The sequence below is a fragment of the Bos indicus x Bos taurus genome, chromosome 6 (assembly GCF_003369695.1).
Source record: "Bos indicus x Bos taurus breed Angus x Brahman F1 hybrid chromosome 6, Bos_hybrid_MaternalHap_v2.0, whole genome shotgun sequence".
NCBI lineage: Eukaryota > Metazoa > Chordata > Mammalia > Artiodactyla > Bovidae > Bos > Bos indicus x Bos taurus.
Window position 1 is genome coordinate 115,420,625 of NC_040081.1, and position 15,695 is coordinate 115,436,319.

At 56.0% G+C, this 15,695-nt stretch overlaps 2 protein-coding genes across 3 annotated transcripts in view; one reads left to right on the plus strand and one right to left on the minus strand.

Moving 5' to 3' along the window:
* Positions 1-5,317, plus strand: part of TNIP2 (TNFAIP3 interacting protein 2) — a 28,016-nt gene extending 22,699 nt beyond the window's left edge. Inside the window, exons 2-6 of the mRNA XM_027545368.1 lie at positions 1,429-1,716; positions 2,982-3,071; positions 3,443-3,691; positions 4,156-4,275; positions 4,714-5,317. Of these exons, the coding sequence (XP_027401169.1) occupies positions 1,429-1,716; positions 2,982-3,071; positions 3,443-3,691; positions 4,156-4,275; positions 4,714-4,977 (1,011 nt within the window). The 3' untranslated portion in view covers positions 4,978-5,317. The remainder of the gene's footprint in view (positions 1-1,428; positions 1,717-2,981; positions 3,072-3,442; positions 3,692-4,155; positions 4,276-4,713) is intronic.
* An 8,885-nt stretch (positions 5,318-14,202) lies between these two features.
* Positions 14,203-15,695, minus strand: part of FAM193A (family with sequence similarity 193 member A) — a 148,961-nt gene continuing 147,468 nt past the window's right edge. Inside the window, exon 21 of one of the 2 annotated variants that reach the window (XM_027545325.1) lies at positions 14,203-14,777. In XM_027545325.1, the coding sequence (XP_027401126.1) occupies positions 14,684-14,777 (94 nt within the window). In that variant the 3' untranslated portion in view covers positions 14,203-14,683. The remainder of the gene's footprint in view (positions 14,778-15,695) is intronic. The other variant, XM_027545326.1, reaches the window with a different exon arrangement.

Genomic DNA, 15,695 nt, shown 5'->3' on the forward strand with positions numbered 1-15,695 from the left:
TCCAGAAGCTGTTTCCCCCGTGTAGGATGGACGGGCTCCTCCTGCTGCACCTCCCTCGCATGCTCGTTACGGTGGACGTTACTCTGAAAGTGGGACAGCACAGAGCCGAGTGCAGAACCCAACTGGGGGTGCTGAAAGCCAGCGGCATCTAAAGGACTGTGGTCGGGGATACTAGCTTCCCAGAGCTGTTCTAACATCAGCTGGGTGGCCTAAGGCAGTAATAGGCAGGCTTCCTGGTGGCGCTGGTGGTAAAGAACCCACCTGCCAATGCAGGAGACGCAAGAGACTTGGGCTTCCTGGGTCAGGCAGATCCCCTGGAGGAGGGCATGGCAACCCACTGCAGTACTCTTGCCTGGAGAACCCCATGCACAGAGGAGCCTGGTGGCTGCTGTCCCTGGAATCACAGAGTTGGGCATGAGCTAGTGTGCACAGCACAAAGGCAGTAGATCCTTGATCTTCGCTGCTCTGAAGGCCAGAAGCCCTGAACCAGGGTGTGGGGCGGGTCCTCTTCAGCTCCCAGTGGCTGCTGGCACCCTGGCGTCCTCTGGGTGTGGACAGTCCAGTCTCTGCCTTTCGCCACACGCAGCCTCTTCTACGTGTCCATACTCGCCTCTTATGAGGGCACTGGACGTTGGATCAGGGTCCATCAGATCCAGCATGCCTTCCTCTTAATTAATTACATCCTCACGGACTGAACAGCTCTTTGGAGCTAAATGAAGTCACGTTCCCAGGTGTCGGGGTGAGAACGTGGGCGTGGCTTTGGGGGTTGCCCACTGCGGGGGAGTTTCTGCTCTTTCTTTCAAGAGGTTTGCGATTGCCACACTTAGTAATTTGATGATGTAAAATCTAACCTTACGAGTTTGCTCTTGAAATCGGAATTTTAGATGACGTTTCAGGTATAACTTTTGGGGCTGAAACTCCTGAGTTAATCATCCATCCAGAAGCCAGCCTCCGAATGAACGCCCGTACAGATGGGCGTCTGTGCCTGTCTTCACTTTGTGAATGTTTATTTCTGATGCTGCTTCTTTCAGTCAGATCAGTTTAGTTTAGTTGCTCAGTCGTTTCCGACTCTTTGCGACCCCATGGACTGCAGCATGCCAGGCCTCCCTGTCCATCACCAACTCCTGGAGCTTGCTCAAACTCATGTCCGTCAAGTCAGCAATGCCATCCAAGCATCTCATCCTCTGTCGTCCCCTTCTCCTCCGCCTTCAGTCTTTCCCAGCATTAGGGTCTTTTCCAGTGAGTTAGTTCTTCACATCAGGTGGCCAAAGTACTGGAGTTTCAGCTTCAACATCTGTCCTTCCAACGAATATTCAGGGCTGATTTCCTTTAGGGTGGACTGGTTGGATCTCCTTGCAGTCCAAGGGACTCTCAAGAGTATTCTCCAACTGCAGTCAGATCAGTTGTGCTTTTAAATCTTCCCCTTAGGAAATCGAGAGACTCTCGGAGCAGCTGGAGGAGAAGGAGCGGGAGGCGCAGCAGCTCCTGAGCCAGCCGGGGCTCGAGCGGGAGAAGGAGGTGGCCCTGCTGCGGAGGAGTGTGGCGGAGAAGGAGCGGGCCCGGGCCGCCAGCCACGTCCTGTGTCGCTCCCTGGCCGACGAGACCCACCAGCTGCGGCGGACCCTGGCTGCCACGGCCCACATGTGCCAGCATCTGGCCAAGTGTCTGGATGAACGCCAGGGGGGACAGGGGACCGCGGGGGAGCAGAGCCCCGAGGTAGGCCCTGGGGTCAGCAGGCCTCGCCTTGCGCCACGGGGAGGGTCTTGGCCGCCCGCCCTTCTGGGGATTTCCTCTAGGACGGTGGGGCCTGCAGGATGTCACAGGAGAGCGGACCTGCAGCTGCCCCTGGGCCCAGTGGGGAGGTGGCCCTGAATGGGGCCTCAGGCCTGGGCAGGGAGGACACGGGGCCCCGCTTGGTGCTGTGCCTCCTGCCTGGAGCTACTTGGGACGGGGCCCATGGGGGGAGAGCAGTGTGGGTGCAGGGGAGTGGGTGGGTTTCAGCATCAGGAAGCCCCCACCTGAGAAATCAGGGGGCTCCTCCGGGGGCTGTGGGGTCGTGGTGGTGCAGGGGCTGACAGCTTGGTCGAGAACCGCACCCTGTGATGTAGGGCTGTTGGGACGAGCCCTGCAGTCCCCTAGCAGCAGCTCGGCCGGGCGTGGGGGAGGGCCTCGGTCTGAGAATCCCATGAAAAAGGAACCTCAGAAAGAACAGGGCACATTTGAGAAACCAGAGTGCTCTCCGGGCAGGCCGTGGACTCGTATGATTCTGAGTCATGGGGCCCTTTCTCTCTGGGGATCTGAAAGCCGGTCGTGGTTGGCCTGGGCTGAGGCTCTAAGCAGGCGTCATTTCTCAGCGCTGGTCTTGGCCGAGTCAGCGGGGTTTCCCAAGCCCGCCAGGTTAGCACACGCAGTTCCTTTGTCATTCGAGGGGAATTCTCACAAAAATGTCACCGCCATCCATCGGGTTTGTTAAATGACTGAATTTCTGATGGCTTTTCGGTTAGCCCCGCCCACCCTGCTGGGACTGGGTCAGCACGCCTGGGCTTCTAGAGGTGAATCCCACCAGCCTCGCAATCCCAGGGGAGGTTGTTGTAGACAGTCAGCCCCTGAAGCTGACCATGGTCATCTTGACACACCCAACGGGAGGGACAGCGGGCCCGAAGGAGGGGTCTGCTCCTGGCGGCCATGGGCCCTGGGCCGGGAAGTTCTTTGGTTACAGCGAGCTCGGCTTCCTGCCCCAACTCCACCCTGGCCCCAGCCCTGTGATGCTGGGCGGTCTCGGGCGTGGAGACGGTGCAAGGCTTGGCCCCTCTGTGGGGTGGGCTTGGGCGGGGCCAGGACCACCCTCCCCTCTGGAAGCTCCTGTCCTTTCCTGTCTCCATTGCACCTGCTGCAGGGGCAGGGCGGCTGCAGGGCCGTCTGCGACTCGGTGCCCGCACGGAAGGTGCGGTCACACGGGTTCTGGTCCCTTTCTTGTGCAGCCCAAGTGTACGGAAGGGGACGCCTCTGTGCACGCGGTGGTTGAGAAGTTACGGGAGGAGAACCGGGTGCTGAGGCAGAAGGTGACTCACGTGAGTGTCTGAGATCGCACTCGGGCCGAGCGGGTGAGGGGCCTCCCCTTGCTATGCCCAGGGGTCTCCCCTGCCCTGAGGTCGCTTCGGCAGATACACAGGGTCCCCAAAGGCCCGACACGTTTGCCCAAAAGGACGTGTTGAGCACATCCGGTTGTCCTCCACTCCGAAGTTAATTCGCGTGTTGCTAAATGAGGTGCAGGGATCACTGTCAATCCAGCGTTCAGGCAGCGACTTCGCCGTCACCGCGTCCGGGTGCTTCCCCCCGTCCCGCCCCCCCCCCACCCCCGTCCAGAGTGGGCGCAGCCGGCCTCCACGTGGGGACGGGTCTCGTATTCCGGGCGGGCTCGAGGGCGCTTTCCGGCCCCCAGGTCGAGGACCTCAATGCCAGGTGGCAGCGCTACGACGCCAGCAGGGACGAGTACGTGAGGGGGCTCCACGCACAGCTAAAGGGCCTGCAAGTCCCCCTGGAGCCCGAGCTGATGCGGAAGGAGGTCTCCCGGCTCAACGCGCAGTTGGAGGAGAAGATGGATGACTGCGCGGAGGCGCGGCGGGAGCTGGCTGCGGCGAGGAGCGCACGGGACGCAGCGCTGGAGCGCGTGCAGATGCTGGAGCAGCAGGTGCGGCCACAGCGTGGGCGCCGGGGGGCGGGGCCGCCTTCTCCTCCTGAAGGGATGGGATGGGCTTCCTCCTCCTGACGGGATAGTGGGGCGGGGCCGCCGCCTCCTGACGGGATAGGGGGCCGGGCTTCCTCCTCCTGACGCAGCGGGGCGGGGCCTCCTCCTCCTGAGGGGATAGGGGGACGGGCTTCCCCCTCCTGACGGGATAGTGGGGCGGGGCCTCCTCCTCCTGAGGGAATAGGGGGCCGGGCTTCCTCCTCCTGACACCGGGGGGGCCTCCTCCTCCTCCTGAGGGAATAGGGGGACGGGCTTCCTCCTCCTGACACCGGGGGGCGGGGCCTCCTCTTCCTGACGCCGGGGGGCGGGGCCTCCTCCTCCTCCTGAGGGGATAGGGGGACGGGCTTCATCCTCCTGACGCGGGGGGCGGGGCCGCCGCCTCCTGATGAGGGCGTGCCCTCTCGCAGATCCTCGCCTACAAAGACGACTTCACGTCGGAGAGGGCGGACAGGGAGCGGGCGCAGAGCCGCATCCACGAGCTGGAGGAGCAGGTGGCCTCGCTGCAGCGCCAGGCGTCCTGGAGACAGGTACAGCCGGGGTTTCCTCGGGCCCGGGGCGGGAGTCGTCTTCGTTTCTCTTTCACGCATTTCGAGCTCTCCTGCGGCTGCCAAGGCCTCGGTTCCGCTCCAGGCAGGGCCGCCATGCCCAGTGCCCGGAAACCTCCTGGTGGCATTTGTGTGCTCCTGGTGGCATTTGTGTGCGCGCGGAGGGTGGCGTCCGCCGGCCTGTCCTGAGCTCGTGCCCCGACTGGGAGCTCCTGCACACGGCCCCTCCGTGCCGCGTGATGGGGTGGCCCCCTCGTGGGCACAGGCGGGGGGTCCGGACCCCTCAGTCGTCCCTGGCACGTCCTCGTTCGAGCCTCGGCCCCAGGCAGAGCAAAGGTGCGGGTCCTGCACAGCGATGGACGCGGCTCCAGACGCTGGAGCCGAAACCAGCCTCGGGAGCGGACGCCTGCCTTTTTCTAGGATTCTCGTGAGCCAGTCTCCTGCCGGATTCACACAGGGAGCAGATCTCCCAGGTATTTAGAGACCGACGCTTCGGAGCCTGTGGCAGCTGGTGGCCGGAGGCCTGGGACGGGATCCCAGTGGCTGGACCTCGCCGCAGAGGGCGGGTGCTCGGGAGTGACCCAGAGAGGCCAGGGGGACCTGCAGTGCCCCCACTGCCTGCGGTGCTTCAGCGACGAGCAGGGCGAGGAGCTCTTCAAGCACGTGGCCGAGTGCTGCCAGTGAGCCCGGTGGCGGGTGCGCCCCACATCAGGATCGGGGCCCCCAGCACAGGCTGGGGGTACTTCTGAGCCTCTGTCTCGGCCACTCTCGGGTCAGCGGGAACTTGCGGTGGGGCTGGCGGCAGAGGTAGGGGTTGGAGCTGGTCTCCCAAGCGGCCAGGCAGAGGCCACGAGTGGACAGCCATGGGCGTTCTCGCCGGCCAGCACGACGCCTCCTGGGAGTCGTGGAGCTGAGCACTGAGCTGCATTGAGACTCGCTGCGCTGCCCTAGTGTTCGCCACACCCCCAGAAATTGAACACGTGATCATGTGACGATTTTGTAATAAAGGGACTTGCTAAGTGGTTGCCCTGAATGTGTGTGGGGGACTGGGGTGTAGGAGCCTGGCCGCACTTCCACCTGGGCCTCAGTTAGCTGCCGAGGAGACATGCTTGCAGACTGTTGCCTGTTGGGGCCTGAAGAGCCCAGTCGTCCAGCCCAGACGGGAGTCGAGGACAGGCTGAGTGCAAAGGAGAGCCCTGCAGGGCAGCGCAGGGCCACGGGGCCTATCACCTTGCTAACCGTCAGGAGAGCCAGGAGGCTAGGGGTTCCTCTCGCCCTCAGTGCAGGCGGGGAGGCATCACAGCAGCAGGGGACACAGCTGGGATATGAACCCCCTGCTGCTGGCCCCCGGCCCACGGTCTGCAGTCCCCTCCGCCTGGAGCAGCTGCCGCCACGCGAGTGCATGCGGTCTCTTTCTCCGGTTCTGCCTTCCTCCCAGGGGAGTTGAGGTGTCCATTCCTCTGTGGGATTCCCCACGCCCCCTCCAGCGTCCACGAGCCTGACTGGAAGCCGTCGGTCTCGAGCGTCACGGGGAGCCTCTGTCCTCAGGAGCTGGGGACTTGGCAGACACCCAAGCGCTTCTTGGAGAGAAAGGAGCCACAGGAGGGGAGCACTCAGATCCTTGGCTGATCCTGAACCGGGCAGGGGCTGAGAGTAAGACTCTATGAATTTTGCGGCAGGGACAGGGCTGGACGGCAGGACGGGCGGAGCAGAGGCCCCAGCGGCTGTCCCTCAGGGTTAGAAGGGGTAGCTGCATCCTCGGTTTTCCTTTGAAACCCTCAAGGGGCCACATTTTAGGAGTAAAGTTGACATCTTAGGGCAAAACGAAAACGTCGCCCTCTTCTAGGTAGCCAACCAGTAATCCACAGGCCTGCTGGACAAAACCCATTTTTCTTCAGACACAAGTAACAGAATCCAGAGTCCACTATACAGTAACAAATTCTAGACACGTGGGGGAAGAGGCACCGTGAAGACACAGCCACACAAGTACAGGCTCACCAGGTGCATATGCAGCAGCAGCTGCTAAATCGCTTCAGTCATGTCTGACTCTGTGCGACCCCATAGACAGCAGCCCACCAGGCTCCCCCGTCCCTGGGATTCTCCAGGCAAGAACACTGGGGTGGGTTGCCATTTCCTTCTCCAATGCATGAAAGTGACAAGTGAAGGGTAAGTCACTCAGTTATGCCTGACTCTCAGCGACCCCATGGACTGCAGCCCACCAGGCTCCTCCGTCCATGGGATTTTCCAGGCAAGAGTACTGGAGTATATGCAGCAGATGGTACTAAAAGAAATAAGGATACTATGGAGATTGTTGAGGCTGGTCAGAAGTAATTCTGGATAAAAATACAGAAAGGAGGGCAGAGCATGGGGATGAGTAGACATGGATGACTACTGATTGTTTAAAACAATAATGTCTTGAAGGTTTTCAGACATGCAAACAACCGCGAGAACTTTTAGGTGGGGGAGCAGATTGTTGACAGTAACGACGATTGTCAACAACGAGGCTTAAGCAACTTGCACACTTACAGGTTATAAGGCCTCTGCATTGACTTATAGTAGACTGATGAATCACAGGAGCATATTATAATCTCTAGGGAAACCACCGAAGCAGTGACGGAAATACTTAAAAAGTTACAGAGGGATTCCCCGAGCAGTCCGCCGGTTAAGACTCTCTACTTTTTTAACTATTTGCTTGGCTGCACCGGGTCTCGGTTGCAGCACCGCAGGTCTTCAGCCTTCGCTGCAGCATTCGGGTCCTTTAGTTGTGACCTGTGAACTTTCAGCTGTGGCACGTGGGATCTAGTTCCCTGGTCAGGGATGGAACCTGGGCCCCCAGCATTGGGAGCGTGGAATCTTAGCCACTGGACCATCAGGGAAGCCCCCAGACTCTACTTCTAATGCAGGGGCCTGCGGTTTGATCCCTGGTTGGGGATAAGAATCCCAACATATGTGGCAATAAATCAACTGACCAAATCCTCTGACTGAATAACGACCATTGTCACAGTGGACAAAAATAAGTCTTGCCTGTGTGCCCATCAGAAAAGATGAAGACACACCACGCCAACATCAACCAAGAACAGTGTGCTTTAAGACAAAAAATATGACCAGAAATAAAGATCAACATCACACAACGATAAAAGTGTGAATTTATCAGGGGTATATAATATACCCAGATTTGCACAGAGCTAATAATAATAGCAATATAAAGCATAAGAACTAAATACATAATCATAGTTGGAGATTTTAACACACCTTTCTCAGTAACTGAAAGAAGCAGGGAAAAAAATCGGTAAGGAATAGAAGATTTAACCAAAATAATCTACCTGGCCTAATTCATATGTAGAATGGAAGTTACACTCAACAAGCGCTACCTGTAATTCTTTTCAGGTGTACACGGAATGCTTCCAAGAGAGACAAATTAGTGAGTCACAACAATATTCCAAAGAGCCTAATCACTGAATTTGTGACTGCTGACCACTGAGATTAAACCACAATTCAGCAACAGAATGATAACTAATAAACTCAGCATATTTCTAAATGATCCATGGGGAAAATAAATACAATGGAAACTGGAAATATTTTGAACTGAGTATAAATAAAAATACAAGTTGCTAAAAATTATGGAATACAGCGAAAGCAGTGACCAGGGGAAGTGTAACAGCGCCGAAGGTGTGTATTAGGATGAAGGGAGGTGAGACTTCAACGATCCAAGTGCTCAACTCAAGATGCTAGCGAAAGAACTGCAAATTAAGCCCAAAGAAAACGGAAGGAAATCATAAAAGAGCAGAATCAATGAAATGGATAACAGACAAAAATCATCAATGCCGAGAGTTAGTTCTTTTAAACAGTAATAAGACCGATAAGCCCAGAGCATGACTGATGAAGAAAGAAAACGTAAATTGCTAAAATCCGGAGTCAAAGAAGAGCATCACTATAGATCTCTAGGATGTTAAACAGATGAGACGCTATGAAGAGTTTATGGAGCTGATACATGTGACAACTTAGATGAAATGATCAAGTCCTTCAAACACACAGCTTCCTAAAACTGAACAAACAGAAAACCTGAGCGGCCTTATGTCACTTACATAGACTGAAGCTGGAATTAAAGGTCTTTCCACAAAGGAAATTAGAGTCTCAGGTGACTCACTGGTGAATTCTTCCTAACGTCTAAGAAAGACATAGCAATGTCCTACAGACTCAGGAGACCAAGTAGGAGTGCGCCCTGACTCATTCTATGACACTGAAACGTGAGGAAGATCGGGCACAAAGGAAAGTGACAGATGACTCTCGAACGTAGAGGCAAAAACCCTAAAAACATAACCAAGTGCAGTTATTACAGGAATATAAGATTGCTTGACATTAAAAAAATAATGCACCATAACAACAGACCAAACAAAAAAAATCCATATAATCATCTCAACAGAAGCAAAAAAAAGCATATGACAAAATTCAATACCCACTCACGCCACCACCACCCAGCAAACGAGGAGTAGGGCAGTGTCCTCTGTCTGACAGAGCTGTGTGTCCGGAAGACCTGCAGCCAACTCTCCACTTGATGACATGCTGAGTGCTCTCCCTGAGGAGGGCCCCATCAGGCAAGGTGCTCACTTATTCCTGCAGTTCCCCCTGGTACAGGAGCAATCGGGCAATAAAGTGAAGACTAGAAAAACTGGAAAAGAAGAAATAAAACTGGCCCTACTCACAGATGACAGATGGTGTATGTAGAAAACCCTCAGGGGCCTTCAGAAAACAGTTTAATCGGGAAGTCAACAATCTCAAGAGACAAAGATGTCTGAATGTATGAAACATCTGTGGTATTCCTGTATGTTTTCAGCAAATGGAAAAGCTGATTAAGAAAACCTGCTGAGTTGGATTGTGTCTCCCTCCAAAAATAAGTTCACCAAACAATGTTGAAGTCCTAATCTCCAGAATGTGTGAATGTGACCTCATTTAGAAACAGGGAGGGTCTTTGCAGGTGTAATCTAAGGTGATGTCCTGCTGCATTAGGGTGGACTCCAAATCCAGTGACCTGCGTCCTTATAAGCAAAGGGCAAGAGAGAGACACGAGAGAGAGAAAACACCATATGGGGACAGAGGCCAGGACCGGACTGATGTATGGATAAGCCAAGGACACCAAGCACACCAGTGACCACAGGAAGCTGGGAGTGCAGCAAGGAAGAGGGTTCTCCTCACAACCTCTAGAAGGAACCAGTTCTGCTAACACCTGAAATCTAGATTTAAATCTTCCAGAACCTGGAGAATACATTTCTAAGCCATGTGGTTTGTGGCACTTTGTTATGGGAGCCCCAGAAAACTAATGCATCACTTCAGCTCAGGCGCATCCAACTCTCTGCAACCCCATGGACTGCAGCACGCAGGCCTCCCTGTCCGTCACCACCTCCTGGAGCTTGCTCAAAGTCATGTCCGTCGAGTCGGTGGTACCATCCAACCATCTCACCCTCTGTCGTCCCCTTCTCCTCCCGCCTTCAATCTTGCCCAGCATCAGGGTCTTTTCCAGTGAGACAGTTCTTCACATCAGGTGGCCGAAGTATTGGAGTTTCAGCTTCAGCATCAGTCCTTCCAGTGAGTATTGAGGACTGATATCCTTTATGATGGACTGACTGGCTGGATCTCCTTGCAGTCCAAGAGACTCTCAAGAGTCTTCTCCAACACCACAGTTCAAAAGCATCAATTCTTCAGCACTCAGACTTCTTTATGGTTCAACTCTCACATCCATACATGACTACTGGAAAAAGCATAACTCTGACTAGAAGGACCTTTGTCGGCAAAGTAATGTCTCTGCTTTTTAATGTGCCGTCTAGGTTTGTCATAACTTTTCTTCCAAGGGGCAAGTATCTTTTAATTTCATGGCTGCAGTCACCATCTGCAGTGATTTTGGAGCCCCCCCAAAATAAAGTCTGACACTGTTTCCATTGTTTCCCCATCTGTTTGCCATGAGGTGACTGGACTGAATGCCATGATCTTCGATTTTTGAATGCTGAGTTTTAAGCTAGATTTTTCACTCCTCTTTCACTTTCATTAAGAGGCTATTTAGTTCCTCTTTGCTTTCTGCCATAAGGGTGGTGTCATCTGCGTATCTGAGGTTGTTGATGTTTCTCCTGGCAATCTTGATTCCAGCTTGTGCTTCATCCAGTCCGGCCTTTCCCATGACGTACTCTGCATGTACGTTAATAACCAGGCTGACAGTATACAGCCTTGACGTACTCTTGCCAGTTTGGAACCAGTCTGTGCTATGTCCGGTTCTAACTGTTGCTTCTTGACCTGCATACAGATTTCTCAGGAAGCAGGTAAGATCGTCTGGTATTCCCATCTCTTGAAGAATGATCCACACAGTCAGAGGCTTTTGCATAGTCAATGAAGCGTATGTTTTTCTGGAATTCTCTTGCTTTTTCTATGATCCAGTGGATGTTGGCAATTTGACCTCTGGTCCCTCTGCCTTTTCTAAATCCAGCTGGTACATCTGGAAGTTCTCAATTCATGTGCTGCTGAAGCCTAGCTTGAAGGATTTTGAGCATTACCTTGCTAGCATGTGAAATGAGCACAATTGTGTGGTAGTCTGAACACTCCTTGGCACTGCCCTTCTTTGGGATTAGGATGAAAACTTGGAAACCACTAGGCCATTCAGATATGACCTTAAAAAAATCCCTTATGATTATATAGTGGAGGTGACAAATAGATTCAAGGGAACAGATCTGGTAGACAGAGTGCGTAAAGAATTATGGATGGAGGTTCGTAACACTGTACAGGTAGGTGGTGGTGACCAAAACCATCCCCAAGAGAAGAGATGCAAAAAGGCAAAATGCTTCTCAGGAGGCCTTACAAATAGCTGAGGAAAGAGAAGTGAAAGGCAAAGGAGAAAAGGAAAGATATACTAATCTGAATGCAGAGTTCCAAAAAATAGCAAGGAGATAAGAAAGCCTTCCTCAGTGATCAGTGCAAAGAAATAGAGGAAGACAATAGAATGGGAAAGATTAGAGATCTCGTTAAGAAAATCAGAGATACCAAGGCAACATTTCATACAAAGATGGGTACAATAAAGGAAAGAAACTGTATGGACCTAACAGAAGCAGAAGAGATTGAGAAGAGGTGGTAATAATACACAGAAGAACTGTACAAAAAAGATCTTCATGATCCAGATAAACACAGTGGTGTGATCACTCACCTAGAGCCAGACATCCTGGAATGCAAAGTCAAGTGGCTTAAGAAGTATTACTAGAAACAAAAAGCTAGTGGAGGTGATGGAATTCCAGTTGAGCTGTTTCAAATCCTAAAAGGTGATGCTGTGAAAGTGCTGCACTCAAATGCCAGCTAATCTGGAAAACTCAGCAGTGGCCACAGGACTGGAAACGTCAGTTTTCATTTCTCATAGTTTCTGTTTGTCATTGAGTCCACAGTTATTCCCTTCCAAAGTTTCCAATCAGCTGTTACTTATATCTTGGGTATTTTTCATTTTGGACACAGTTTTTCTCCCTGTGGATTTGGGTCTTTTTTTATAGCTTCCAGTTCTTCATCTCGTTTACGTTTTCCTATGTGCTTGAGCACAGTCGTGAGATCTCAACATGACTGCTAAGGTTCTTGTCGGCAGATTCACTGTCTTTGGCTCCGTTTCTGGTGCTTTTTTGACGTTTCTTCTGCTTATGGCTGGAGAAGGCAATGGCGCCCCACTCCAGTGCTCCTGCCTGGAGAATCCCAGGGACGGGGGAGCCTGGTGGGCTGCCATCTGTGGGGTCACACAGAGTTGGACACGATTGAAGTGACTTAGCAGCAGCAGCGGCTGCTTATGGCTTACAGTTTCCTTCTTGGCACGGCCTGGATCCTAACACTTTGAACTGTACCTTGTCATGCAGGACAGTTTTGTTTAAGTCTGTCGGGCATTGTTCCGGCAGGCAGCGAAGTGAATACTTAGGACTGGTTTGCTCCTCTGAGGCTTGTGTTCGGCCTTAGATTCCACCCAGGGGTTAGCAGAACCCCACTGCTGAGCTCAGACCCCACGGAGGACTCCACGCCAGTGCCCGCGTGTTCCCTGGTCTCTGTGCCCTGGGTGGTGGAAATGCCCCCCTGGGCTTATGGAATTTATGCCGCTCGTGCACAGATCGGTAGATCCAGGTGTGCAGCTGCCTCCAGGCAGGAAGTAGGGGCCCTTCCCTCAGGAAACATTGTTCCAACATCCAGGAGCAGTGCGTAAAACCTTGCCCTGGTTTCACAACTGCTGACGGCAGGAGCACAGCTCTGCGGCCACTCTTCCTGCCCATCGTCGGGAGTCACAGCCACGCTCAGCCCGTGGCCGACACCACACGGTGCCCGCCCGCCCGCCTGCCTCTGCCAGGCGTCCCGTTTGGGGAGCGAGTCCTTCAGAGCTCAGGCTGTTCCGAATCTTCTCCTGCCCCACACCGCTGTCTCCCCTAACACTGGATGGTGGATCCCAAAGGAACAGCGACTGCCTGATCGTGAAGATGAAGCAGGAAGGCACTGCCATCCTGTCGTCTCTGCGATGACTTAGAGGTTTCGTGTTGAAGACAGTAAAACAGTATGAAATGTGCGATGTTCTTCTCTTTAAAGAAAGAATGCGTTAATGACATTGACAAGCACCACATTTCGGTTCCTTAATGGGATGAGTGTGTAGGCGGCAGGTTTCAATAAAAGCCCCGTTTGCTGTTTCTCTTCCAGCCGCCATCAGTTTACTTCATCTACAGCTCACTCACCTCTAACCAGCACGAGGCCCTCCGAGGCTGGGTCCAGGCTGAGCAGTGACCTCGCTGGGCACGCGTGAGGCTCCCTCCGCAGGCCTGGGCCCCGTGGCCCCAGCTCCAAGTGCAGTGACGGAGAGGACCCGGCCTCTCCCCGGCCTCTCCGCCTCCCGGGGCCTGAATCCACCCTCTTTCTTGTTCCCCAGACGCCCCCTTGAGGACCAGGAACGCCAGGGGTGGTCCTGTGGGTCAGCCGGCTTCCAGGGGTCTGAAGGCTCAGATGGGGCAGGCCCACTGGGCGGAGCAGGTGTGGAAGGTGGGGGGCACCCAGGGAACGGGGGGCACAGCCGGTCTGAGCTCAGCCGGGAGGGGAGGCGCCCCGCCCTGCTGGGGTCCAGGGATGCAGCGGGGTCTGCGCCTCCCTGAGGACCCCCCTCTGTGCTCACAGCCCCCACCTCAGTCTCTCCCTTTGTCCGACCATCCGACGTCCAGGAAAGACCTGCCCGCCGCGTGACCAAACCGCCCCTGCCTGCTGCCCTCGCCTCTCCCCGCAACCGCTGGCCCCTCCTGGACCCTGGACCCCGGTCAGGGCCGCCCCAGCAGCAGAGCCACGTGAGCTCCTCCCTGCCCCCGGGCCTGGTCTGGGGCTCAGACCGCGGTCCCGTCCGCACAGCCCGTGAGAGAGGCCTCCCGTGGTGACCACGGCGGCCCCGTGCCCGCGCTCTGAGCCGCCCGCCTCCTCTCGGGCTGCTCCCTGGACGCCCCGGGGATCGTCAGACGCCGCCGGGGCCGGGCCCCCACCTCGCCAGCGAAGAGCCAGACCGAGCTGTTTTCAGAGGCGTGTTCTCACCGCGTCCCCTCCCTCAGGGACGCGCGTGGAAGCCGTGTCACCCGGGGGCCGCGAGCAGCGGGAGCTAGTGTTGCAGGGGGTGCGGGGAGCCGGGGCCAGCGCTGCTCACAGGCGCCCCAGGAGACGTTTCCAGCTTCCGCGTCGCGGCCAGAGCCCCGCCCCCAGGCCCTGCAGCGCCCCCGCCCTCCTCCAGCGACCCCCACGGCCTGGAGTGCCCGGCCAGGCCGGCGGTGCGTGGAAGCCCCGGGCCCCGCGGGATGGAGGGCAGGGAGGATACCAGGGCTGAGACGCGCGGGCGACGCCCACTCACCCCTGACCCCCGACCCCGGCACAAAGCAAGCAGACCAGGTCTCCTGCTGTACTAATGTATTCCATCTTTCAAAAAGAAAGACATGATTTTAATATTACTTAACAATATGTTAAAAAAGTAGCCAGGCAGGCTCCGTGTTAATACAGTTGTACACTCTACAGACTTCATGGTGTGAGTACTGGTGGGTGTTTGCTCGGAACGGTCTCGTTCTGCGGGGTCTTACACAAGCTGGCTACAAGTCGGGGGTCAGACACGGACGCGCGACGTGGACACTCTGGACAGTGGACTGTGGAGGACGGCGGGCCCGCCCGCCCGGGCCATCGGTGGACGCGGGCGGAGCTGGGCGGAGCCCCCCGGGGGCAGGTGGCGGGAAGGGGCGAGACGCAGAGGGCCGGCCGCGCGGGGACGGCTCGTCCGGCTCACGCACAGACAACACGCACACGAGCTCACAGCGCGGCCGAGCAGCAGGCTCTCGTCGAGGGGCCGGGCCGGCCGCCGCGCCGCCCTCTCCAGCATCCTCGTTCAGTGGGCAGCAAAGGTGGCTTTTTTCAAGCTGAAGTTGGACCAGTTGATGGACAGTCTCTGTCGGGTCTGCCTGGCAGAATCCAAACAGAACCTGGAAAACAAGAGGCCGCACAGTCATGGGGTGGGGGGTAGGGGGGGCGGCACAGCCTGGCCAGAGCTGAGACCCCAGCAACCCCCCTACCCCAGCTCTCAGCGGGAACCTGACGCCACGGCCGCTGGGGAGGACAGTGCCCCTCGGGACACGGGCCAGCGCCCCGGACACCCCTGCGGTTCTGTGTCTTTTCCTCTCAATCCACAGGGAAAGGGCCTGGCCCCGCTCTGCCACGGCCGGCACCCTGCCCTCCCTCACCCACGAGTCACAAGGGTGTGACGTGAAACACGACTGCACCACCGGGACACACAACACTGCCCCCCGCCACCCTCAGGGCAGCTCAGTGCAGCCCAATGCCCCAGGCCCCCAGGCCGGTGCCTCCAGGCCTGTCTGCTCTGCAGCTGGTTCCCCGGCAGTGACTGCCAAGTTCTGCACTCAATGAGGGAAAGGATGTTTTCTTTCAAAAGCTTTTGCATCATTTCTGAAATCCTCACCCTTCCCTCCCTCATGTAGCAGGAATTTGAATTAAACCAGAAAATGGTATAGCTGTCCCTCGTCCAGCAGGAGCAGCGTTCCCACCTCATCCAGGGTTGATTTTGGAGCCGTGGCCCAGAGGACTCTTGTCCAGGGAGGGGATGCCTCCGGCTGCCTGCCCCCCCGGCGAAGGGGTGCACCATCTCCCAGCACCCAAACCCCAAGTCCAGTGAGGCTGACTTTTAGAGCTTCCGGAAGCTTCCACCTCTGCCGCCTCCTTCGCACGCAGCCAGGGCGCTCAGCGGCTCCGGGCCTGAACCTGAGCAAGGTTCAGGGGCGCCGGCAGCAGCGGGGCCACCTCCTTCCCCGACAACACTGCCCTCAGGTGTATTCCACGCTGCCACGCAGACAAGCCCTCGTGTGTGCGACACCCACGTGCGGCTG